We start from the raw sequence: 27,614 nt of genomic DNA on the forward strand, positions 1-27,614 counted from the left end.
CCTTTTGGAATAATGTAATCGTTTTTAGGAACTAAGTTTATTTTCTATTTATAAAGAAATATTGTAATCGTTTTAGGAATTATTATAATAAACGGCTATATTTTATGGAATACTAATCTATCATTACAACTAAACATGAATTACATTAATTGAAATTACATAATTTTAAAATTCCATAACGAAACTATAAAATACATAACAAATTACTCATTATTATTAGCGGACCGAAAGTAAGGTGATAAGTTCCAAACGTGCTCGGTTAAATCTGCCTCTAACTGTTGGTGAACTTGCTTGTCTCTTATTTCCTTAACCCTTGCATCTCGATCCCGCAAATCTCGTTGCAACCTTCGTGGTGGGTTCCTTTCTATCATTCTTTCTTCTCTCCTTTCAATAGCATAACCGTTATTTTCTTGAATCATGTTATATAATACAATACAAGCATACATATGTCTTCTAATTTTGTTGAAGTCTTTAGATCTCGCCGGAGTCTTTAACATTGCAAATCTACCCTGTAATACTATGACGATCGCTCCAAATACATATGGATGAACACGTCATTCATCGATTTCATTGCGAGGTATTTGACCTCTATATGATACGTTTTGTAAACATTGCATTCTTTTGAAAAGGCACACCATAAATGAATATTTAAATCAAAAGTTTTCGACATCTGATGATTTCTACATATAGACAATCACCATAAATAATAGTTTACAACAGTAATTTTGTTGACAATACAGTCAAAATAAGATACATGGTGATGATTTGGTGAATGCAACGTTTCCTTGAAAAATATGTCATGTAAGACTCCATGCACATAGCTTGTCTAACATCTAAGCAAACAGCGGAAGACTTCTAAGAAACCTGAGAATAAACATGCTAACAAGTGTCAACACAAAGGTTGGTGAGTTCATAGTTTTAATGTTTCGTATAATCTGTATATAAAGGTGGATCACAAGATTTCAGTTGTTTCATCCAGAAACGTTTATCAAAATATTCTACAAGATTGAGCACCCTGGTAACTAAACTTAACGTATATATAATTTGTACCCTTTGTATAATCATCTTAATAATACACGCAAACCAACGTGTACGTTTCTCAAATAGCATACGTCCGTTAAAAGGCTAGTGCTCTAGCTCGGAAGGAGATATCAAGCCCTATGGATCCATATACTACTACTCGCGCCCACCAGTTCTTATAACCGGCAGTTACTAGTTACCAAAGCTAAGGGATTTTCGGTTCAAACTCGGTGTAGAATTTAGTATGTACTTGTATCCATTGCGTTTAAAATAAAGTGCATGTATTCTCTGCCCAAAAATATAGATTGCAAAAGCAATTAAAAAGGGAGCAAATGAAACTCACGCATATAAATATTGTAAATCAGTTAATAAAGCATTTGCATGTATTCTCAGCCCAAAAATGTAGAGAGTAAAAAGGGATCATATGAAACTCACGCATATAAATATTGTAAATCAGTTAATAAAGCATTTGCATGTATTCTCAGCCCAAAAATGTAGAGAGTAAAAAGGGATCATATGAAACTCACCTTAGCAGCAAATAAAGTTGTTCATCGTAATGTGACCGAAACTCGGATTATCAAATAATCGTAGATCTCAACATATCAATATTAAGATTCAATATTGTAGGAAAGTACGTAGACGTAACGGAGATGATAAACACTAGGTTTGATTTATGAGCAAAATCCCCGAACCATACCCATAACCTCCATAGCTATAACCCATAATTTCCTTAGCTTTGACCCACTCATAAAACCCGTTTTGAAAAACACGCGAGCAGAACCTTGTCGTAATATTTTATGTATAATACTAATAATAATAATAAGATTAATAATAATAATATTAATCTTAATAATAATAATAATAATAATAATAATAATAATAATAATAATAATAATAATAATAATAATAATAATAATATAAATAATATAAATAATAATTACATACAAGTAATAGATAGAGAGATGAGTGAAATATGATGTACATCGATTCTGAATTCAATATTTAAAGACATATGTTGCCCACCTAACCCAGCCATCACTTTTTATGTCGACAAACTTTTTATGTCGACAAACATTGCACGTTTCGCGTAGATAGGTACGCGGTACGCGTATGGTGTCTTCACGAAAGTTGTAGATTTTTGAGTTACGGACGTCTGGACACCGGAATCACCCTTTTTCGAGTTAGTATGATTTAGTTATGATTTTTCTCGTGCAAGTGCGCAGGTTTAGTGATTTTCATCATTTTAACTTGAAATCTTGAGATGAAATGTTGTAGTCTTTTAGTGCTCATTAGAAACTTTTATTTTATCTTTATTTTCATTTTCATATCATTGAAAATCCATAAAAACATTTTAACAATGAAATTCTATTATATCGAAAAACGTGTCCATACTAAATCGAATAACTATAGTTCTCTAAAACTAATTACATTCACATCTTTTTATCGAAACGTTATAATAATTAAAAATCTATTATTTCGAAGAACGCTTTCATATATTTGAACTAAATCGAAAAAAATATAATTTAGTTTTCCAGAAATAGTTATATTGAAAATCATTCTTTAAAAGGTTTCATCTATGTCGTAAAACGTTTTCAATATTAAGAAAACTAAATAATTAACTTTATCAAGAGACACGAGACAATCATTGTGTTGAAAGTTAATCTCTACTAACCTTTGTCCAGTAATCGTTAATTGACATATTTGTTCTTACTTGTAGGTCACTTTACCATTTATTCTGAATATCGATAAAAAAGAAAGGTTTCCTAAATCAAAGTGGACCTCTCAATAGAGACTCACGATCATACAATGTATCTGATAAATCAATCATTTGATATTATCTTTTAATTCCATTGATAATTATATTAAACCTATATCGAAACAAATACATTCGTGTAAAGTATTATACGTCTAATACTTTGTTAACGTTTTCAAGTTATAATATATACACATATACATATATAATCATGTCCGTTCATATAATGGTTCTTGAATCATTGGAATTTGGTCGAGGTTAAATGAATGTATGAACATAGTTTAAAATTCTTGAGATTCAACTTAACAAACTTTGCTTATCGTGTCGAAATAATATAAAGATTAAAGTTTAAATTTGTTCCAAAATTCCCGGGTCATCACAGTACCTACCCGTTAAAGAAATTTCGTCCCGAAATTTGAGTGAGGTCGTCATGGCTAACAATAAAAAATGTTTTTATGATGAATATGAGTCGATAAATATAGTTTTATCACCGTTGAATAATATGGATAAAACAATCCAATTACTCGAAGCGTAAGAGAGAAGTTATCGTAAAAGAGTGAAATGTGGAAATAGAGATTCGTTTTTAACTCTTGACGTAGTAACGATTGATTTCCGGAATTTAAGGAATAGAAAATCTTCATAATCTATATAAGATTTGATTCTTCGAAATTTGCGGAAATTAGGATTTTCTTTGATTAAATGCGTAATCTGCCTCGATTGCTATGTGTGATATTTCGCTATAAATTGACCTCTTCCGTTTTATTTATTTTCACCACTCCTATAATCTTCTTTCTTATTTCATACATCCCAATAGATTGTGAAAATCCTTAATCCAGTTCTGATTCATGATATTTTCCTGGCTATCGTATCCTTTATTCTTCTTTTTCATCTGCCACCAGAGGAAGTTATTTTCTTCTACTATTACCTTGGGGTTATAGTGTTTTTCATTATCCCGTGTCTTTATATTGCTATACGCATTGATATACACGGTTTGTAATTTTGGGGTTGTTATCGGGCTTTATATTATCCATTATATTTCGGAGCTTTATGCTTTCGTTTTCTCTTCCCGATCTTAAGTCAAGCGGATAATGGTCCAGAATTCGTAGGTATGGAGTTTTGGATGAACATAGTTAATGTTCTAAGAAAGAAATTGTAATGACACGATCTTGATTTGTCAAATTACCAGAATATCCGGAAAAGACCGAATCATCAAGAAATATATTTTCTTGATATATTTAGGGATTATATGGAATGAAAGACTTATGTAACATGGTTCATGATGAGGGTGGGATCTGTGAACCTTTATCACGTTCCATTAGAAACTCAGCATGACTTACTGTAATATAATCACGTTGATCAAGTGTCATTATATTATACTAACTCATGCTTCAATTCCCAACACTACTTCAAAAATATTCATATTTTAAACTTGAAGGTTTCATAATTTAGAAACTAAAATAGTTTCTTTTATGATATAATACAGATGGTGTAAAGAGATAAATTATTTCAGATAAGAATAATTATGGAAATATCTTCAGAAATATGGAGGATATTTATAATGAAAGATACGATGATATCTTAAAATATTCAAGATAAGATGATGATAAAGAATATTGTCCGCAAAGGTTTTTAGAGTAAGGAGAAAGGTATTTGCTAAGGATTTCAGCAGACACTGAATCATTTGGATTCTTTGAAGGCAGGTTCAGTCTTTGTAATTTATCCACAGCCTCCTTCATACTTTGCTCAATCCGTTTTCCAGTTCCAAACCTTCTATTTTTTTCAGCTTTACCACCATACTAATCTTTATCATCAAACTTTTGACTGTTAAGGTCGTTTACAGTTTTTGCTGCTTCATCAATATTTTTCCAAAATTCGGAGAACTAGTTTCGCAGTTTGGGGTGTTTTTCGGAAACTTCACATTCGAAGTATGTAAGTCCAGGAGGTAGACGTTATATGTACACATATAACTGTTGGCGTAGACGTGCTGCAAGATTTCAAAATACTGATTGCTAATTTCCTGTAGTTGGTATGGCAATTGCCGTTACAAGATGTGGATGAGTACATGATACGGTTTCAATGAGTATAAGGATTTTTCGGAAGGTCAAAGATCAATGAAGTTGTTGGTAAATTTACTGCTAATGTAGTGGAACATGAAAGGTTCCTCAGTAACAAAAACGTATATGCCAAAGTTACAAGTCTAAAAGGTCATCGTTGACTGGTTAAATGGTTGATAATACTGGATACTTTGAAAAGGAATTGCAAGGTTATTTTCGGTAAAAACAATGCTAATGGATCTTGCACAGATTCAAAGTCAAAGTATAGCTTTGAAAGATGTAGAGATCTAAGAATGATTTCACCGGTTCAGAGTTATGACTTGGATTCTGATCCGTCAACATCAGAATATGTAATTGAATTTGTATGAAAATGATTGTATATCGTTGTGAGCATTGTTAATAATTTTTGAATCAAAGTTGAAGAATGTACAGTGTAACATATTAATTGCGAACTTATATATTTCCCGGGTATTACCTCCCCGTTAAAGATTTCACAATTAATACTTTGTACAAAAGAATTTTTATTACCGTCTTTATGAAAATATATGTATGTATATTTTCTTCAGATGTAACACAGATTTAATGAGTTAATATCATATTAAGCTCATTTAATTTTCGGCTTAACTTAGAAATGATTAATCTCTAAAACATTAAAGATTACATAATCTTTGCGGAGTATTTCGCTAATGTAATCAATACTTCATTATTTATTCTTATTCCTCGGTGAAGGATGTTGATGCTCGTGGAATTTTTGTGAACCTTACAAGACATAGATGATGTTTTCTGGAAAGTTTTGAGTACATCGAAAATGAAAATGTAAAATCAATTATGTAATTGATTAATACACTTGGTTTATTATGAAATGGAATTCATTGGGTTGAAACAGAGATTGTAGTTAACAATGGTTAATTTGTTAAGAAAGGATGTACATCATTGCATATTAGTAATATGAACTAACCGAGTAGTACCTATCAGTTAAGATTCACACGTAATAGCTTAGTACGAAAAGATTTATTTTTATTTCAAAATTCATATATATTAAATATACATAAAATTTCTTCAGGGGAAATGAGTTAATACTTCATCGTTTATTGTTGCTGGTATTTCTTGGTAACTACGGTGCGTATGACGTTGATGCTCGTGGGACAGATTGTGAAGTTGAGGTTTGCGATGCGGATGTTGTTGGTGGTGGTAATGGTACTGTTGGTGTTGTTGTCGGTGGTACTATTGATGCCGGCGATGCTGCTGGTGCTTGTAACCTTTGCACCATATTCTCCAAAGCCACTACCTGAGCACGAAGCTCGTTGACTTCTTCTACTACACCGGGATGATTGGCGGTTCGTACGAGCGGATGAATAAGATCCAAAATTTGAGATAGTATATTATCGTGACGAGATACTCTAGAAATGAGAGAGAAAATGGTGTCTCGAACAGGTTATCCGGTAAGTGCTTCAGATTCTTCGCCAAGAGGGCAATGTGGTGGATGGAAGGGATCACCTTCTTCTTGTCTCCAATAATTAAGTAGGCTAAGAACCCATCCCCAATTCATCCAGAATAGATGATGGCTAATTGGTTGATCCATTCCGGTTATACTGTCTTCGGAATTCAGGTGAATATCCATATCGGAATAGCTGTCAGAGTTTAAGGAATTTGAACTAGATACGGGATCCATCTTGTATAATTAGGGAGATTATTTTTGATATGAATTAGATTATAGAATTTAATTTGGTATTCTTCAATACATAATTTACATATGTATATATAATACCAAATTCCACAAATCACGGAGAAATTTTCGGAAGATGTCAGGAACAGTTTACAGTAACAGATACGCTAAGATATGAATTTTGTCTATACACTATTCATGCAATAAATGCAGGAAAACGTGTCTAGACTTAAGAATGATAAGCATGTAATTTCCGACAAGAAATGGTAAGCAAAACTTTTAACATGCAGACACGGTCGAAGTCCAGACTTACTAATGCATCTTAACAACTATCAGTTAGACACATTCATGCAAGACCTGGTTCGCTAGGACCAACGCTCTGATACCAACTATGACGATCGCTCCAAATACATATGGATGAACACGTCATTCATCGATTTCATTGCGAGGTATTTGACCTCTATATGATACGTTTTGTAAACATTACATTCTTTTGAAAAGGCACACCATAAATGAATATTTAAATCAAAATTTTTCGATATCTGATGATTTCTACATATAGACAATCACCATAAATAATAGTTTACAACAGTAATTTCGTTGACAATGCAGTCAAAATAAGATACATGGTGATGATTTGGTGAATGCAACGTTTCCTTGAAAAATATGTCATGTAAGACTCCATGCACATAGCTTGTCTAACATCTAAGCAAACAGCGGAAGACTTCTAAGAAACCTGAGAATAAACATGCTAACAAGTGTCAACACAAAGGTTGGTGAGTTCATAGTTTTAATGTTTCGTATAATCTGTATATAAAGGTGGATCACAAGATTTCAGTTGTTTCATCCAGAAACGTTTATCAAAATATTCTACAAGATTGAGCACCCTGGTAACTAAACTTAACGTATATATAATTTGTACCCTTTGTATAATCATCTTAATAATACACGCAAACCAACGTGTACGTTTCTCAAATAGCATACGTCCGTTAAAAGGCTAGTGCTCTAGCTCGGAAGGAGATATCAAGCCCTATGGATCCATATACTACTACTCGCGCCCACCAATTCTTATAACCGGCAGTTACTAGTTACCAAAGCTAAGGGATTTTCGGTTCAAACTCGGTGTAGAATTTAGTATGTACTTGTATCCATTGCGTTTAAAATAAAGTGCATGTATTCTCTGCCCAAAAATATAGATTGCAAAAGCAATTAAAAAGGAAGCAAATGAAACTCACGCATATAAATATTGTAAATCAGTTAATAAAGCATTTGCATGTATTCTCAGCCCAAAAATGTAGAGAGTAAAAAGGGATCATATGAAACTCACGCATATAAATATTGTAAATCAGTTAATAAAGCATTTGCATGTATTCTCAGCCCAAAAATGTAGAGAGTAAAAAGGGATCATATGAAACTCACCTTAGCAGCAAATAAAGTTGTTCATCGTAATGTGACCGAAACTCGGATTATCAAATAATCGTAGATCTCAACATATCAATATTGAGATTCAATATTGTAGGAAAGTACGTAGACGTAACGGAGATGATAAACACTAGGTTTGATTTATGAGCAAAATCCCTGAACCATACCCATAACCTCCATAGCTATAACCCATAATTTCCTTAGCTTTGACCCACTCATAAAACCCGTTTTGAAAAACACGCGAGCAGAACCTTGTCGTAATATTTTATGTATAATACTAATAATAATAATAAGATTAATAATAATAATATTAATCTTAATAATAATAATAATAATAATAATAATAATAATAATAATAATATAAATAATATAAATAATAATTACATACAAGTAATAGATAGAGAGATGAGTGAAATATGATGTACATCGATTCTGAATTCAATATTTAAAGACATATGTTGCCCACCTAACCCAGCCATCACTTTTTATGTCGACAAATTTTTTATGTCGACTAACATTACGCGTTTCGCGTAGATAGGTACGTGGTACGCGTATGGTGTCTTCACGATAGTTGTAGATTTTTGAGTTACGGACGTCTGGACACCGGAATCACCCTTTTTCGAGTTAGTATGATTTAGCTATGATTTTTCTCGTGCAAGTGCGCAGGTTTAGTGATTTTCATCATTTTAACTTGAAATCTTGAGATGAAATGTTGTAGTCTTTTAGTGCTCATTAGAAACTTTTATTTTATCTTTATTTTCATTTTCATATCATTGAAAATCCATAAAAATATTTTAACAATCAAATTCTATTATATCGAAAAACGTGTCCATACTAAATCGAATAACTATAGTTCTCTAAAACTAATTACATTCACATCTTTTTATCGAAACGTTATAATAATTAAAAATCTATTATTTCGAAGAACGCTTTCATATATTTGAACTAAATCGAAAAAAATATAATTTAGTTTTCCAGAAATAGTTATATTGAAAATCATTCTTTAAAAGGTTTCATCTATGTCGTAAAACGTTTTCAATATTAAGAAAACTAAATAATTAACTTTATCAAGAGACACGAGACAATCATTGTGTTGAAAGTTAATCTCTACTAACCTTTGTCCAGTAATCGTTAATTGACATATTTGTTCTTACTTGTAGGTCACTTTACCATTTATTCTGAATATCGATAAAAAGGAAAGGTTTCCTAAATCAAAGTGGACCTCTCAATAGAGACTCACGATCATACAATGTATCTGATAAATCAATCATTTGATATTATCTTTTAATTCCATTGATAATTATATTAAACCTATATCGAAACAAATACATTCGTGTAAAGTATTATACGTCTAATACTTTGTTAACGTTTTCAAGTTATAATATATACACATATACATATATAATCATGTCCGTTCATATAATGGTTCTTGAATCATTGGAATTTGGTCGAGGTTAAATGAATGTATGAACATAGTTTAAAATTCTTGAGATTCAACTTAACAAACTTTGCTTATCGTGTCGAAATAATATAAAGATTAAAGTTTAAATTTGTTCCAAAATTCCCGGGTCATCACAAATACTCCAAATGCACGCTCAATATCTTTCCTCGCACTTTCTTGAAAACGTTTAAATTTTTTACGTGGTTCGTCAATTGGATTATGAGGCGCTTTTACCAACATGGCCCAATCTGGGTATATACCATCGCCTAGGTAATACCCTCTTTCGTAGTGATGTCCGTTGACATCAAATGGTGAAGGTGGAGCCGTTCCATTTTTTATAGTGTTGAAAATTGGTGATGCATTTAGAACGTTAATATCATTGTTCGCACCTGCCATACCAAAGAATGCATGTCATATCCACAAATCTTGTGAGGCGACTGCAAGCATTACAGAAGGCCCTTTTTGATCACCTCTTGTGTATTGCCCTTGCCAACCAACATGACAATTCTTCCACTCCCAATGCATACAATCTATACTACCAAGCATACCCGGTAAACTATGTTTTTGTTCGTGAAAATTATAAAGTCTAGCGATATCTTGGGCAGTGGGTTTTCGCAAATATTCTCTAGCAAACAAATGAAATACGCATTTGCAGAAATAATCTAAACATAAAGCGGCAGTTTTCTCACCTATTTTTATGTATTCGTCAAACAAATCGGGTGTAGTTCCATACGCCATTTGACGTATGGCCGCTGTACACTTTTGAAGAATCGTCAAACTTTGACGACCTGTTGCATCGGGACGTTCCCGAAAAAACAAAAAATATTTCGGAATATTGGTACTATTAAAATTAGATCTACCTTCCACAATTCGAAGAAATAATTGACTACTCATTCGATAACGTCTCTTAAGTTTATTTTCGGGATACATTGATGTCTCCGAAAAATAATCATTATATAACCTTATAGCAGCATCTTCACAATCCATAGCAATATAAACCCGGCTTCGAAGGAATTTCGAACTGCTTGCTTCCCCATCGACTTCTTCTTCCGTTAAACTATTAATAAAACTAACAATTTTTTCATCATCGGAATCATCATCAAGAAACTCGAGTATCTTGCAAGTATCTTCCATTTTGAAAAAGAAAAAAAAAATTTGTTTGTATGTTGTTTGATTAAAATAAAAGAATGGAAGTAAGATTGATAAAGTTTGTGTGGTAAAAATGTACATATATATATATATATATAGGGGGAAAAAAAATTACTGAATTTTTTTTTTATATATGCAACGGCTAAATAGAAACAGACGAACCAGAGCTCGCCATTTGTCACCAACACCCGTTACCCTTCCCGTTTCTTCTCCCCAAACGCCAAAGTGACGGCACCAAGTGCCGCCTTGTTACGGCACCTTTGCGGCGTTTCTTCTCCTCCACGTCGGAAGTGACGGCGTCTCTGGTTACCGATACAAATGGTCTTACAAAATACTTTGTATATAACATGACCAATTCTTTATATACAATCCTTTTTGATAAAAAAAATTATTTAGTTTTGTTTGCTTTAAATTTAACAAAATAGCTCTAGAATGTCATCATAGGGGGGCCGTAGGCTGATGATATCAAAAAAGAGTTAACTGCGTATAAAAAAGAATTTTTGTATTTTTACAAATTTATGTAACTAATGACTACATAAGACATCCCAAAAAATCAAACCACTAGTTCTTTAATGTTGTAACAATAAAATAATTTAAAGAGTATCTGAGTCAATCTCGGAAGAAAGATGTATCAAAATCAACATAGGCCAAATGCTCTCTAACGCGTCTGAACCGAGTTTTTTAGTGTTGCAACTTGCAAGAATTGAATAAAAGCAAGAATCATCTTCTGGTTAGGAACTTCATAGCTCACAATTAAACACACAATCTTTTGCATATCAACCAATATTTCAGTAAAACATCATTCGCAACCCACAGAGCAAAACTAAGTACACTATCTGTTAGCTTATTAATATTTGTAATGGCCTCCACAGATGAATTACGAGAAATCCTGTTTTAAACATGTTCACATAGAGTAATTCCATTGTAATTAATGGGTCAAGTACAATTTCTAGTTTATATGCATTGCTTCTAGACGATATTTCTCCAAATCAGCATCTGATTGGCGAACAAACGCAACCACTGCAGTTCCCTGCCATATCAACTATTCTATAATAACATATGACAATTTCTACCCATTTATTTATGAAATGATTGATTCAGGCTATATTTCTACCCATTTATTTATCAAATGGTTGAATCAGGCCTTTTTTTCCAACAGGCAAAAATCATCTCAAATGAAAGAATATATTTAACACACGAACTGTATTTTTAATGAATAATAGGTACTTAGAATCTATCTGATAGTTGATAGAGGAACTACATATAATAATTGAAAAAAATCAAACGAGAAGCAGATACGGTCAGCATGACTTACCTGTATCGACCCATACAAAAATATATCACAAAGGCATTTTGAAACCCCAAACTTTAGTATACCTTTGATCTTCCACTTCTATCACAATTGACTGAGTAACGTTTCAAGTCTCCAACATCAGAAAACAGCACCTGCAGATGGCCACATGACTCACATGAGTATGATGCTAAAGACTGTCACATTAAATTATTTTGAAAAAAAACCAACTTAAAACGCAGATCATCTCACGTACTACAGAATATATACACATCTTGACATATCTTTCAAACTGAATAAAATGTACAGAAAACATATTCCTGAGTATTATTATCTTTCACGTGAAGTGATAAACTCTCTATTACGATATGCAGAGGGATACTATGATACTAAATAAATAGAAATGAGTACTTGCTACAGGTGAAGGTGTAAAGAATCAGCAACTGCAAAAAAAAAAAAAAAAAAAAAAAAAAAAAAAAAAAAAAAAAAAAAAAAAATCCCACTAATTGAGACATTTATTATTTTATTTATTTAGTTAATAATAATACAAGATTAATATTAATTTCGTGCTTATAAAAAAAATGACATGAAGGGGTCCATAGCACAGTGGTAGAGCATTTGACTGCAGATCAAGAGGTCACCGGTTGGGCCCTTTTTTACAACAATTTTATCTATTAGACTTGCATTCGCAACATGGTATTTTGGTAACATCAATCATACTACTTCTGCTTAGTTAACAAGATATCCTAAACTCTTAACCAAATTCTAAGATTCAAACAATTATATCTAAATTTAGTACAAGTATATGAAAAGAATCTATAACAAATAACTTCTACAGTGTATTATAAGCTCATTTTATCATCCCTCAGACAGCAGTAGATCTCGTTTATCGCTGACCCAACTACACCCTGGAGTTTTCTTAACTCCCGTATCAAACATTCTCATCCTCAACCTTTTAGCATCAGCCCATCGGCCCAATTCTGCATAAATACTCGATAAAACCACATAATGAGCTTGATTAACCGTCTCTAACTTCACAAGATTATCTAAAGCTAACTCACCAAACTTCACATTACAATGCATTTGACACGCACCCAATAACCCACCCCAAACTCCCGCATCTGGTTCCATTGGCATCGACTCAATTAACCTTAATATTTCATCAAACAAACCCGCTCGTCCTAGCAAATCTACCATACAAGCATAATGTTCCAACTTTGGCTCAATACAATATTTCCTTTTCATTAAATTAAACACTTTTTTTCCCTCTTCAACTAAACCAGCATGTCTACAAGCAGATAACATGCTCAAAAACGACACTGAGTCGATTTCAACAACATTATCTTGCATAAGATTAAAAAACTCAAATGCACAATTCACAAGCCCGTTTAATGCGTATGCAGCCAGCATTACATTCCAAGAAACTGTATCCTTATCCTTAATTTCATCAAAAACAGCCACTGCATAATCAACACGCCCGCATTTTGAGTACATGTCGATCAACCCGTTTCCAATAGTGGTATGAGAGAGCAATCCTGTGCGGACTATCGCAGCGTGCAACGATGTACCTTCTTTCATGTCTGCCAAGTAAGCAATTGCAGGTAGTACACTCACAAATGTGACTAAACCAGGTTGAAAACCTTCAAATTTCATTTGATGAAACATAGAAACAGATTTTTGAGCATACCCGTTTCGAGTATACGCACCAATCATAACATTCCACATAACTTGATCTTTAATTTCAGTTAAACCGAACAAAAGTTCAGCATAAGCAAGATTCCCGGTTTTCGCGTACATATCAATAAGAGCATTGTTAACATGACAATCAGAATCAAACCCATATTTCATAACTAATCCATGAACCATGGTTCCAATGTTAAAATCGGCTAAATGGGCCAACGATGTAACCACACCCACAATGGTACCCGGGTCAGGGTCCACATCGGTTAACCTTAATCTACAAAACATGTTAACCGCAAGATTAGCCTCACCAATTTGAGCATACTGATTAATTAAAGCATTCCATGCCACAACTTCTTTATAAAACATTCGCTCAAAAACACATATTGCTGATTTAAAGTCATCACATTTAGCATACATGGCAACAAGTGACGTTTCTATAGACATATCAGAGTTAATTCCTTTTTTAATTGAATAACAATGTAAACTTTTTCCTAGTTTTTTGCAGCATAACTCTGCACAAGCAGGTTTTTTGCAGCATAACTCTGCACAAGCAGGAAGAACACCAACTATTGTTACCATACTTGGTTCAAATCCTGTAAACTGCATATCACGAAATAAGGAAATCGCTTCTTCATAATAACCAGATTGTGTAAATGCTGATATAATTGCAGACCAAGCAACCATATCTTTACCAGAAAGATTATGAAATAAATCTCGTGCCTTTTCAAACTCTCCACATTTTGCATACATTGTTATAAGAGGTGTACACACACGAATATCAGAATCAAACCTGTTTTTCTTCACACATTCATGAATACTTTTTCCTGTTTCTAGATCTCTTATTTCACCAGCTGCTGATAAAGCACTAACAACTGATACAATATTTACGTTTAGACCACTGCTCATCATCAGATCGAATAATTCCAGGACTTCATAGTGACACCCATTGAGCGAAAATCCAGCCATCATTGTACCCCATGAAACATCGTCTGGATTTTGCATGAGTTCAAATACCCGATAAGCGATATCAGTTCTTTCACATTTGGAGTACACATCAATCAATCCATTCACAACATTGTTTGGAAAACGTCTCCTAGTTACATACCCATGAAGACACTTGCACAATCTAACACTTGATAGCTTACAAACTGCAGGAAACAAATTTAACAAACTAACACTATTCGGCTCGACCCCACCATCAAACTGCATATTCCGAAAAACCTCAACTGCCTGCCCGAAATCGGAACTTTGCGATAACCCCGCCACCATGGCATTCCACACAGCTACGTCTCTCTCAGGCATTTTATCAAACACTTCACGTGCACGCATCAACTGCCCACATTTACTGTACATATCTATAAGTCCAGTCCCAATGTAGAGATCATATTCTAACCTATTTTTAACAATCTCTTCATGAATCAAAACACCCTTTTCAATATCCAAAAGCAAAGTACAAGCTTTAAGTACATATGTATAAGTGTACTTGTCAGGCTGTACTTTAAATTCATCATTATTTACCATTTTATTGTATATAATTACAGCTTCTTGATATTGTTTTGATCTTATATGTGCTTTAATCATTGAATTACATAATATAACATTTGGATATGATGTTGAATTAAATACTAATCGAGAAAGATTGATTTTTTTGAAGGATGAGTATGATTGTATGAGATGGGAGTTTGTATAATTGCTGTGTGCGAAGCCTGTGACTACTAATTGGGTGTGGATTTGAAGAAGGTGGTCTAGGGTTTTAGCTGTGGAGATGAAACTGATTATATGGTGGTAATCGTTGAAGGGAATTTGTGAAGGGAAATCATGAAAGGTTTTGGAGATGAAATTAAGGTGTTTTGGATGTAAGTTATGATGACTGAATGTTTGGAAGAGATTGATTCGTTTCATCTTTCTAATTTGAGTTTCATAGAGGAGGATGATGATGGATACAGATAAACCAGGTTCTTTTATAACTTCCGAGTAAAAAAAAATTACAGTCTACGGGTTATAATAAACGGGTAAACGGATAGTTTTTTTTTCGTTTTAGACAATATGATAAGTGGATTATTTTTAATTGGTTGTACTAAATGGGTTATCTTGTGATAGTTTAAGCAACTTAAATATGTTGCTATTGATATTCAAACCTGATTATTCCAATTCACTAACATGTTTTATAACTCGTACAGTAGGTGATTTCTGAAAATTACATGACTATACAAGTACCAATATCTCTTTCATGCTATAGTTGATAAAACAGTGATTCCAACTGGTGGCTTATATGGTTAGTTTGAGTATAATTGATATTGGTATGATACTAGTAGTCAGTAGCTTAGAAGTTTCTGGGCATAAAATTCTGCTTCGTGTGACATACACTATTGATCTGATCAACACTTGATATAGGGACCAAACATAAACCTCTGTTGCATAAGCCTGTTTCTACCTCCTCATTGTGTTGCATATCCTGCAGCAGCTTCTGTTCACATAACAAAATTCCTATTTACATTAATAGTCAACTATGATTATTATTGTAGTTTATGACTTAGCTTTAAGGAAATGAAATATACCTGAATTTGGTCATGAAGAAGATTGATCGAGATATGAGCTTCTTGAAGCACTGAAGCAGTGTCTGTCTGCATATGACACGATTTAAGTTGTAACGTTTGTTTGCATAATTTAGTCCTAACCCAATTATTTATCATACTTTTATGGTTTTTATCTTCGGTTCACAAAAATAGAGCCCATAACAAAGAAAATGGTCGGAAAAAAAAATGGTCGGAAAAACCGAACCTTTCCGTAAGGAGATACGAGCTTTTGGAGGGCTGTAATCTTGTCAGCTAGCTTTTGGCTTCTTCTGATAGGCACCTGTATCACATATCATAATTTTAAATTTCAATCATTAGTAGTAGTTAATATGTCCATAAAATGAATGATCCAATCACATGTTGATTATACATACCCGTTCTGTTACACATCTAATTCGTTGTATCTGTTCCTGATGTGCATGTTTCTTGTTCACATCCTTTTGATCACGAATATCATTCATACGTTTCTTGTTCAAAACAGGACTATGATTACTGTCTGTAACTGCAGATTGGTAGTTGATCATAAAGGGACGTTGAATAGGAACATTATCAACCAGTCGTCTATGCTCAGGCTGCTGATAGTAGTTATGGACTTCTGGGTCGAGTCGGAAGTTGTTGTTGTAGAAAGTTCTGTGAATTACATTACATACATTGTTATAAGAATGTTTGTAACAATTGGTCGTTGTATATGATGAAGATGCATATGTGTTTAATTAACAATTTTAACGGGCCGCTGTTCATTTTGCAAGGGTAAAAAAGTTTTTAACTAACTAAACCTGCATTAGTTGCACAGTATTTAAACTTAGTTTTTCGGAGTTTTTATTTTGTGGACAATAGTTTGAGTACATACACTTTGTCGTCGTCTGGTATATCTGCAAGTCCTTCGGGGAAGGTGGACGAGGACGACGCTTCATTATTCATGTTTCCTGCATGTTTATATGATTTAAAACTTATGTTAGTAGTCAAATATATTAACAACAATAACGATACTCAATTCCACCAAAGTAAAGGTTAGATGTCTACTAATTTGAGTTGGTCGAACCAAATAAAGCAAAAGATACGAAATATCTACTTACCAAAGCAATATAGTTTAGATGAAAACGATGGTAGGATGCCGTAGCTCATTCCCAGAGTATTTATGTTAACAATGCCTGCAAAAGGAACATTATGGTACACATTAATATCCCCATAGTCAGGTTGTGCTCTTATGCAGGAGACAACTCGTGTAAAGGATGTTTATAACTAAGTCGTTTTTTGTTTTCTATTGTTAATACCAGTCAAAGTTTTTGTTAACACGCGAAAGAAGATACAAAAATGAATGTATCTGAGGTAAAGATACAAGAAGTAAGAGTTGTACCTGTAAATAGGAAGACTTGGATTGTGGATGGAATTAAGGGGGTTGAATGGCCATTTATGCGTAATATGGGCGGCTGCTGCAGTCAATGTATTAGTTTAATCCAGTTTGACTTGCTTATTTAGCTTGTTTATTATACTGATCATGAAAACCGTCCTCTTTGATTACTTTAGTCTCTTTTATTAAACTTACAAACAGGAAGAATTATATAGATGAAAAATACACGTGGAGGTGATTTTTTTGTTCATGTGAAATATTTGTTGAATAGGTTGGTTAGCTATATTGCATACATATAAAACCTAGCGGTAATTTTAAGAGTGTGTTTGATTGTCTTTTAATTAAATGATGATTCATCACTTAATATTGAATAATTTAGCATTTTCGTTGCATTTGTTTATAACATCATAATGACAATTGACAAATGTTGCTCTTACTTTAACAATTAAATTAATAGTGCAATACATATAAAATGGCTTGCTTTAACCCAAAAAGGTTCTTTTTGTCTGTCATACATGTTATTTTGTGGCTTGTCACTACCAAAGATATAGACGTGTTTTGACCCCTTTGACTATGATTGTTGACCCATCTAGATTCCATTTGACTTTGTACTACCTTTTTTACGTGTAGTATACGATTTTTCAATTTACGAAAATAACGCACACGTATAGCTTACAAGAAACCATAGTAGTGACAACGCCTTGACTCGTAAAATGAAGAAAACTTTTTGGACACTATACAGGATTAAAAAAATTTTGAACCTTTTCATACACTACTTATGTGATATTGAGTTTTGTTATTGTTGTTGTTGTTGTTGTTGTTATTGTACATGAGTAAAAATTTTATGGGCGTAATTTTTACTTTAATTAATGAACAGGCCCTCAACAACTCTGGAACTGATGTAAGATATAAACATAAGTCCAACGAATAGGTCAAAGTGTATTGACGATGTGATAAAAGTATTAGTAAATGGTCAACCCCCGATAACCTGGTATAGTGATCTATCTAACTATTTGTAATTTGTTAATTCTTATGCATATGGGCCAAACGTGAGTATTTCTACGATCATTTTAACCGTGGCTGGCAGTGACTTCAGAGGCATAAGGTGTACTTTTTTTGAGATGTGCCAACAGTGGCGGAACTATAAACTTTTTTCACCAGGGCAATTTTTTTTTTAAAAGCGTGACAACTTTTTTTAGGCAAAATATGGAGTTTTTGGGGCAAAATACGGATGTTTTTGTGCAAAATACGGAGTTTTTTTGGCAAAATACGAAAGTTTTGGGCAAAATGTGGAGTTTTTTGGGCAAAATACAGAGGTTTTTGAACAAAATATGAAGATTTTTGGTAAAATACGAAAGTTTTTGAGCAAAATACGGAGGCTTTTGGGGCAAAATATGAAGACTTGTGGGAAAAAAAATCCACCGAGGGCAAAATGAAAAAATCCAAAATTTTGCATTTAAAATTACAAATTCACTGGAGGCGGGTGCCCCGCTTGCCCCTTACTAGTTACGCCCCTGTGTCCCAAGGTCAGTATTTGACCTTTGTTAACTCAAAAGATCACATGTTTGTGTCAAATATTTATAAGGTGGTGTGGTAAAATTCGATTAGAAAATGAGTGGGAAAAAATAAATTAATAATATATATATATATATATATATTATAATCTGTAAAATTACTGATTGGTCCGTCTTTTCTCTCACCTCCTCTCGCTCTCGTCTCTGTTTTCGTCACAAACCAACTAATGTCAGAATTTGTCGCCGTTAGATGGTGTCACCCCTTGTCTAGCTCACCTTACACCCTTATTTGCTGATGCGTTAACAGTGGTCTTATAGTAGTATTTTTTATATTGTTTTGCCTTGTTACATTTTCGTGAACGTCAATTTGCCATGTATTTACACTTTAACTTGATTTAAAGTAAGATATTTGTTAATCTTACATTTCGTATGTAGTACTTGAATGTTTGGTGCGTGGTACAACCCTCTAATTTGTCTCCGAAGTACCGTCCCTATAAATTGGAATACGCATGGTTCATGTCAGGATGGTTGTCATTTGTGACGGGTTTAAATCAATATTATTCACTTCGATTATATTACAAATATTTTGCTAAAATGATTACAGAAAACCTTAAAATGGTTATACAAAATCAACTACTTATGTTATTCTTCTATTGTTATTTTAAAAAAGTTTATATCTCGATATTCAATCCCATATGTAATGAGGGCTAATATTGAAACATGGGATTATCGCTAAAATGCTTATTTTTTCTCTCATATTTGACTCAGAGCCCATAAAAATAAAAATTTGACAAATTGCCCGCGCAAGACGCAAGGGCGCAAGGTGCCCTTTGCGAACTTGCTCCCCGGTGGACGCAAGGTGCCTCTTGCGACCTTGCTTCCCGGGGACACAAGGACGCAAGGTGCATCTTGCTCCTACCTGATGTCATAATCAATGTTTTTTTTCAGACATTTCATCAAACACCTTACGTGCATAACAATTAAGCTTGATTAGTACTTCGTAATATGATTATGATAGCTTTATTTATATATTAATAATTAATAATAATCATTATTTTTGGAGAAGGTTTAGGGAGCTCATTACTTTTGGAGAAGGGACACCTGCAGAGAGAACTAGGATAGAAGAAAGATATAAAGAAGCTAAAAGAGAAGCAAAGAAGGCCGTAGCTATTGCTAAAGACAAAGCATATGAAGATTTATATAGGAAACTAAACTCTAAAGAGGGAGCTAATGACATATATAGGATAGCTAAAGCTAGGGAGCGAAGAAGCAGGGACTTGGTTAACGTCAAATTTATCAAGAATGAAGCGGGTCAAACTATAGTGAAAGAAGACCTTATTAGGAATAGATGGGAGGAGTATTTTGCATCCCTCTTCTGTAGGGAAAGACCCGAGCGGAACGGGGAACTCCATGAGGTTCGTGAGTATCAAAACAACTGTTTCTGTACGAGGATTAACCAGGAGGAAGTTAGATCGTCTCTACGAAAGATGGGGAGAAACAAAGCAGTAGGACCAGACCAAATTCCGACTGAGGCATGGAGGTGCCTAGGAGATGAAGGGGTTAGATGGCTGACAAACCTTTTCAACATGACGTTTAGAAGCACAAAGATGCCTATGGAATGGAGACTTAGTGAGGTTATTCCCATTTACAAGAATAAGGGAGATGCGCAAATATGTAGTAATTATAGAGGCATAAAGTTACTTAGTCATACAATGAAGCTTTGGGAAAGAGTGATTGAGACGAGGCTCCGACGTGAGACAAAGGTTTCAGAGAACCAGTTCGGTTTCATGCCAGGACGTTCGTCGATAGAAGCGATCCACATCGTTAGAAGCCTTATGGAGAAGTATAGGGAAAAACAAAAGAACCTACACATGGCATTCGTAGACCTGAAAAAGGCTTATGACTGTGTCCCGCGTGAGCTGATTTGGAAGACCCTTAATGTTAGGGGTGTCCCAAGTAGATATATAAGGACTATTAGAGATATGTATGAGGGGGCGAAGACTCGTGTACGTACGACGGTAGGAAACACTGAGTTTTTCCCAGTAGAGGTAGGTTTACATCAGGGATCGGCCCTTAGCCCATATCTTTTCGCTTTGATTCTAGACGAACTGACTCAAAGGATACAAGATAACATCCCATGGTGCCTAATATTCGCGGACGATATTGTATTAGTTTCGGATTCCCAGGATGAGCTTAACAGAAGGATAGAGCAATGGAGGAGCGCCCTAGAATCAAATGGCCTACGGATTAGCAGACTTAAGTCGGAGTACCTTAGATGCGATTTCAGGACGAGCGAAGAGGAACAAGAGGATATTGTGGACGTCCGAATTGGGGACCAAATTTTACCTCCACAAAAGTCCTTTAGATATTTAGGCTCGATGCTTCAAAAATCGGGAAGGATAGATGAGGACGTGACACATCGTATACGAGTAGGATGGTTGAAGTGGAGGGCAGCGAAAGGGGTGTTGTGCGACAATAAGGTACCCCTTAAATTGAAAGGGAAATTCTTCAAGGTGGCAATCAGACAGACCATGTTGTACGGATCGGAGTGTTGGCCAATGACGAAAGCCCAGGAGAGAAGGATGGAGGTGGCAGAAATGAGGATGCTTAGGTGGACGTGTGGTAAGACAATGCTAGATTTGATACCAAATGGAGTTTTTAGGGAGAACTTGAAAGTTGGGAACATAACCAACAAGCTGAGGGAAGGACGACTAAGATGGTTTGGACATGTTTTGAGGCGCCCACTTTTAGCCCCGGTTAGGAGAGTCGAGACCCTTGTTGTTGGGGGCGTAAGGAGAAGGGGTAGACCCAGACGTAGGTTGGAGGATAGATTGAAGCTTGACATGAAGGAGCTCTTATTGACTGATAACATGACTTCTGATAGGAATTTGTGGAGGAGTAGAATTAGAATAGATGACTAGGCTCTACATTTTGTTTATTTTTTTTTATATATTTATATTATATTTCCTGCCTACTTGCTTGTGTGCCTTATCGTATTGGCTGTACCTGTTTTATGGTTATATTATATATCTATACTTATTGTAGCATTTTCAGAGGATTTATTGCACTATATGGTTACATGTTTGTATTACATTATATAGCAATTAATTTATACATACTTACATATCACATGCTTTTATGCTATCATTGTATGCTTATTTGTCTATGTTTACATTGTATACCATCTATTTTATACTGCATAGTATACCTACATGCTTCTTACCAACATGTTTTCGTATACTTATTGTACTTACATGACTGGTTATACTTGCATATTTGACACGCACATATTTTAATTATATGTTATATTACATTATTTTGTTACATGCTTTATTTACCTATACATATCGTATTGATATATACTTTATTAATGGTAAAGTTTCTTTTTTATCTACTTTACTTGTATACTTTTACTGCACATATCGGAATTCATGGTTCTTTATGGTCGGAGGTCCCTAGGAAGCAGCCTCTCTGCTCTACAGAATAGGGAGGGACGACTTCCTCTACCTGGGGACCGATAGGTATCCGTGGGTGGAGGAATGACTTCCCTTTTACTTTAGGGTAGAGGAAAGGACTGTCTACATCTAACCTCCCCCATACTCCACTCTAGTAGAATTGGGTATTGTTGTTGTTGTAATAATAATCATGATATCTCAAGTGAAATGAACAATTTTTGCATGAATGTAGAGGAGTTCCAGGATTTGCATTCACGCACAATCTTACATACATGGAGCGTATATTAAAAAAAAAAAAAAAAAAAAAAATAGTAAAAAAAAGGTTGGAGCTCGCATCAAGGTCAGAACAACTACAATTTTATCAAGTACGTATTAATTCAACCTATTAATTAGTTAACTAGTAAATACCTCATATATTTGTAATTTCCTGACGCATATATACATGTAGTAAGATTCGAAGCTAACGTTTATGAATCAAACAAAGAGATAGAGCAAAACAAAGATATGCACGTAAGGTGTTTGATGAAATGTCTGAAAGAAAACATTGATTATGACATCAGGTAGGAGCAAGAAGCACTTTGCGTCCTTGCGTCCCCGGGAAGCAAGGTCGCAAGAGGCACCTTGCGTCCTTGCGTCCCCGGGAAGCAAGGAAGCAAGAGTCACCTTGCGTCCAAGGTCGCAAAGGGCACCTTGCGCCCTTGCGAGGGCAAATTGTCAAATTTTTATTTTTATGGGCTCTGAGTAAAATATTGGAGAAAAAATGGACATTTTAGTGATAATCCTTTGAAACATTGAGAAGATGGGCTCCTAATAACCCAGTTATGGCCCAAGATAAGTTAGGCTTGAACATCCAATAAATTAGCCAAGTATTACTCCTATTAGACACGTAAGTGCTTCCCGCCACGCCCTCTGCCGGGAGATCGTAACTGCCGTGGGACGCCGTCGCGGACCACCGTGTCCAGTTGAGTTTCTAATTCTTTTCCTAATTACTCAGTTATGACTTGTACGGTATATCATTGTTTCACGAATCAACAGAATCGAACAAATTTTTTAACTGATTTGCATTAGTACTTTTATCCTTTACTTTATAAAACTCAATTAATTTGACATATGTATCTTAATCACCGACGTTAGGGTTGCTATAATTGTACAGCCCCTAATCTGTATTTACTGCTTCCATAGTGCGATTGCTGTTTAGTTACTACAGCGTGATATAATTTCGAAAACTCGATAGATTTAACAATTTAAGTGTAATTAGGTCAAAATGATTGGCGATTAATGTAATCGAAATTATATAGTTAGGCATTTCATAGTCTCGTAGAGACACTTTTTATTTATTTATATATTTATATCTATTATAAACGCATGAGTTGACTATTGTTGTTGATATTTACAGTGTTCTTGAGTTATTACAAACAGTTCCTTTTCAGTCAGACTAGTCTTATTATAACCTCGATAGATATGTTGCTCTCTCGCCATCGTTACTGGAGAACCTTTCATATTCCATCACATTAGCAAGAAACTTACCAACAACTTCACTGATCTTTGACTTTCCGAAAAATCATTATATTTATCGAAACCCCATCATTTACCCACTCAGAGTCACTTTTTAAAGGTGTGCTATTATTAATTGCGCTACAAACTTTATTTACAGTTCTGTTCTCTAGAATCATGTATGAAATTGTAATTCTAAAAGCAAACTTTACAATGTGCACTTGTCTTATTGCCGAATGCTGATAACAACTTGTACAATGACTCTGAATGATATTTGACTATAAAGTGTAGTAAATTAGTTTATAGCAGTTTCTCGGATGTGACACAGACAATATTTTGATTATGGTTAATGTGACCTTTTACTTAGTTTAAGGCATATATACACTTAATATACCGAGAACAGAAAAAGCCTTTGCTCGATGGTTTTTGTTGGTGATTTTAGTGTCCTCCAACGTACATTTTAGTTAGTTGCGATTTACTTGAATGCAGGTGTTAGCTAGCTATACTTACCAACGGGTTAGGAGAGTGTGGAGTACACGCCCGTAAGAGTTAGCAGCTCCCCTGGCGGGTTCCAAGGGTGAGCGGGCAGGGGTCGAGGGGGTAGCGCCCCTCGCGGGGCTCGGGGCAGTGCCCCGAAACCTCAACAGAAATTGCACTATTCATTACCTAGAAAAGTTGCATTCGAATAAGTGTCAGCAAATAGTTGTACCTTTTGGTATAACCGATTTTCCCGCCAAATATGAAGGGTTACACCCTTTCGGTTTTAACTGTTTTCCTATAACAGTTTGTTGGACGTTTTTGTTCATCTCTTCTGCATTCATCAACAAACAGAAAACACAAACATATTCTCTAACAATTTGATCAGTGATTTCGTTGCCAAAAACACTGATTGCGTTCTTGTCTTATCCCTGTAAAGATTTCGTGCAACCAAGGCAATCGTAGGGTCGAAATACTTTATAGAGACAATGATTACACGATTCAAGAACGAATTCGGCAGTCAATTTATACCCGATTTCTAACAGTTTTGAGGCGATCCATCAGCCAAGAGGTTCTGGGGTTGAGACAAATAGAAGTGTGTTGTTTTTGTTGGTTAGATACAAGCTTTTCTATTTAAAGGAGCCAGGAAAATAGCAGGTCACTATCTGGCTTTCTTTGAAATGAGTATCTATGAATATGATCAAGTCTTTTTGATGCCACGCAGAATGGTTTACGACAACGTTATTCAATCCAACCCCGGCTGGTTACGTGCAGAAGCATGGTTTGTAGCTTATAATTAATAATACTTATTCCATCTCTAGTTTTTTATATGTTAATAAAATAATCAACATGTCAACGATTTATAATTTAATTCTTGTCAGTCGTCACATTGTTATATTTGCATACTTTAGTACTGGGATGAATGATCTTGATTACTATCAGTCTATCATCTACTTAAACAGGTTTGTTTCATAAACTCCTTTGATTTATAAAAGAATGTTTATATAATTGATCGTTATCTACTTATCCATGAACTTACTGCCATGTTGTCCATTGTGCAAATAGGCAGCATCATAATGCATGTTATTGGCTTTAAAATTCATTTACTTCGCTGGATAAAAATAGCATATATTGTAGGTGTTTTTTGTAGGATAAGTGCCATATTTGATATTCGTAGTTACTTACTTTAGTTTATGCTAGTTGTTGTGTTCAAATTCTATTGCTAGGCTATTTTCAGTTGCATAATGATGAGTCTTTTCACAAGTTTATGATGGATCACGAATCTAAGCCAACTCTGATCATAATTGATCATTGGCATTTAATGATGTTCCTTGCCACCATGAAATACTGTCTGAGATATACAATACCACCATCACACTGAGTTTACATGGGGGCTGTTAGACGTACAGGAGCTATTGGTGATGAGTTGATGACCAAAAGGCCCAGAGTTCATATGAAACAGTGAAACACGCATGTTTCAGTAGTCATTAAACTGTATGTAAAGGTTATAACAAGGTTAAAATATTTTATATATTTGCAAATAATAGCTTTATTGTAGAAAAAAAAACAGTACAAGCCTCCACAGCCTGAGTTTCATTACAATCATTGATAAAGATGGTGACATAATAAGAAGGGGGAGGGGAGTGAAATTACCCCATTTCCTCTACAAAAGTCTTCTTACATGGACATTTTTTTGTTGAAGCAGAACTAACACACTTTGCCAAAGGTCTAAGTTGCCCTAATGGTGTTTAAAAACCATTATGACTGCCAAACACTAGATCTCTTGATTACCATCTTCATCCTCGTTGCCACCGCCTTCTACCGCCGCTTCTGTGCCCATCGTATAGAGAGAAATAGGAGTTGTGTGTGTGTGTTATGGAAATGTGAAGAGGGGGGATGAAAGCTTACATAGTTGGGTTTTGTTTGTGGCTTTTGAAGTGAGGTGGGAGGTGGATAATAGGTAAGAATAGAATCATCCCAAGCATATACTTTGAACTTTGACCTTTTGAATTCTTTTTCAATGCACCTTATTTTAATTATAGGACATGATGCACATAGCACTTGTGTTGGATTCTACATGGATTTTTTCTCATGCTTTTGCCCATGCTTGTTTTTTGTCTCCATTATTTTAGTTAAACCAACATAGATGTAGGTGTACGTGTTTTAAGTGGTTTTATACTTCGGTCTCTATTAATGATGACCCAAAGTGCCTGATTTGATTCTTGCAGTTTCTTAGTTTGATAATTACAGTATTGTTTTTTCTTAAAGACAATAATCACCCACCCTGTCACCAATTTATATTATAATTTGATGTCTTTATATAATATAGTATATATATATATATATATTGTCATTTTAAGAAACTCACAGGGATAACATAAATGATCTTTGCTTATATATAGCCATATTCCATTTAGGGTAACTTTGTGACGTACGGTAAACCTCCAATTCGATGATGTGGCGTGATGGTATGACATAATGCAATAACACATCATCTTTCATTCATTGATGTAGGTGGTTTTAACTTGTGCTAGTGTACTACGACAACAAGAAGAATACTCAATTCAATCCCACACGCGTGGTGTATGTATGCTAGTGTGCTAATATAAAGGTAAATATGTACATGACTTTTGAACATCATTTATGCTACAATATATTCATCTTATTTATTGAGATAGTAATAGTATATAGTTCGATGATAAATGAAGACGTTATTATATGTCCACCATCTGTAGCTTTTTGGTTAACCATTGACTTAACATATTGAAACCCAATTAAAATACCAAACAGGGCCAACGGAAATAAGATCAATATTTTTAATTCATAAAGAAATACTCATTTTACACGATTGCGTCATAGCAATAACAAGTTAACAAGGATCAATCATAGCTTATTGGTTCTTATTTTTCCTTCTGAATACACTCATGACAATGTTGTCGCCATAATAATATTCTGTATTCGTCTTTCTTTATGGTTAAAAAAATTCTCTACCGAATGGGTGTACACCCCAAAAAATGTTTTTACAAAAATCTAACTAATAGCAAGTGTTCACTCGTCAACCTCAATGTGATTATTGCAAAGAAATATGTACATTTTCAAGAGGTTTCGGATTCAAATAATTCCAAAATAGCCTAGTGATTTAGGTCTTGATTGTAGTGACCCGAACTTTTCCATGTTTATATATATATAATGAAATTGATATTTACATGATTAAGTGTTTCCATCATGTTAAGCAATCAAACTTGTTAAGACTTGATTAATTGAAATA

At 34.3% G+C, this 27,614-nt stretch overlaps 2 protein-coding genes across 2 annotated transcripts; both read right to left on the reverse strand.

Annotated features, from left to right (window-relative positions):
- Positions 1-203: 203 nt before the first annotated feature.
- LOC139899805 (uncharacterized) lies at positions 204-10,490 on the reverse strand. Its single transcript, XM_071882641.1, has 3 exons — positions 9,827-10,490; positions 9,617-9,745; positions 204-409 (listed from the first exon to the last, which is right to left on the reverse strand). The coding sequence occupies exons 1-3, from the start codon at positions 10,488-10,490 to the stop codon at positions 204-206; spliced, it is 999 nt and encodes a 332-aa protein (XP_071738742.1).
- Positions 10,491-11,454: 964 nt separating this feature from the next.
- LOC139899806 (pentatricopeptide repeat-containing protein At2g39620-like) lies at positions 11,455-15,389 on the reverse strand. The gene is made up of 5 exons (XM_071882642.1): positions 12,694-15,389; positions 12,208-12,239; positions 12,067-12,088; positions 11,883-11,993; positions 11,455-11,535 (listed from the first exon to the last, which is right to left on the reverse strand). The coding sequence occupies exons 1-5, from the start codon at positions 15,379-15,381 to the stop codon at positions 11,455-11,457; spliced, it is 2,934 nt and encodes a 977-aa protein (XP_071738743.1). The 5' UTR covers positions 15,382-15,389.
- Positions 15,390-27,614: the final 12,225 nt, after the last annotated feature.

The sequence above is a fragment of the Rutidosis leptorrhynchoides genome, chromosome 3 (assembly GCF_046630445.1).
Source record: "Rutidosis leptorrhynchoides isolate AG116_Rl617_1_P2 chromosome 3, CSIRO_AGI_Rlap_v1, whole genome shotgun sequence".
Lineage (NCBI taxonomy): Eukaryota > Viridiplantae > Streptophyta > Magnoliopsida > Asterales > Asteraceae > Rutidosis > Rutidosis leptorrhynchoides.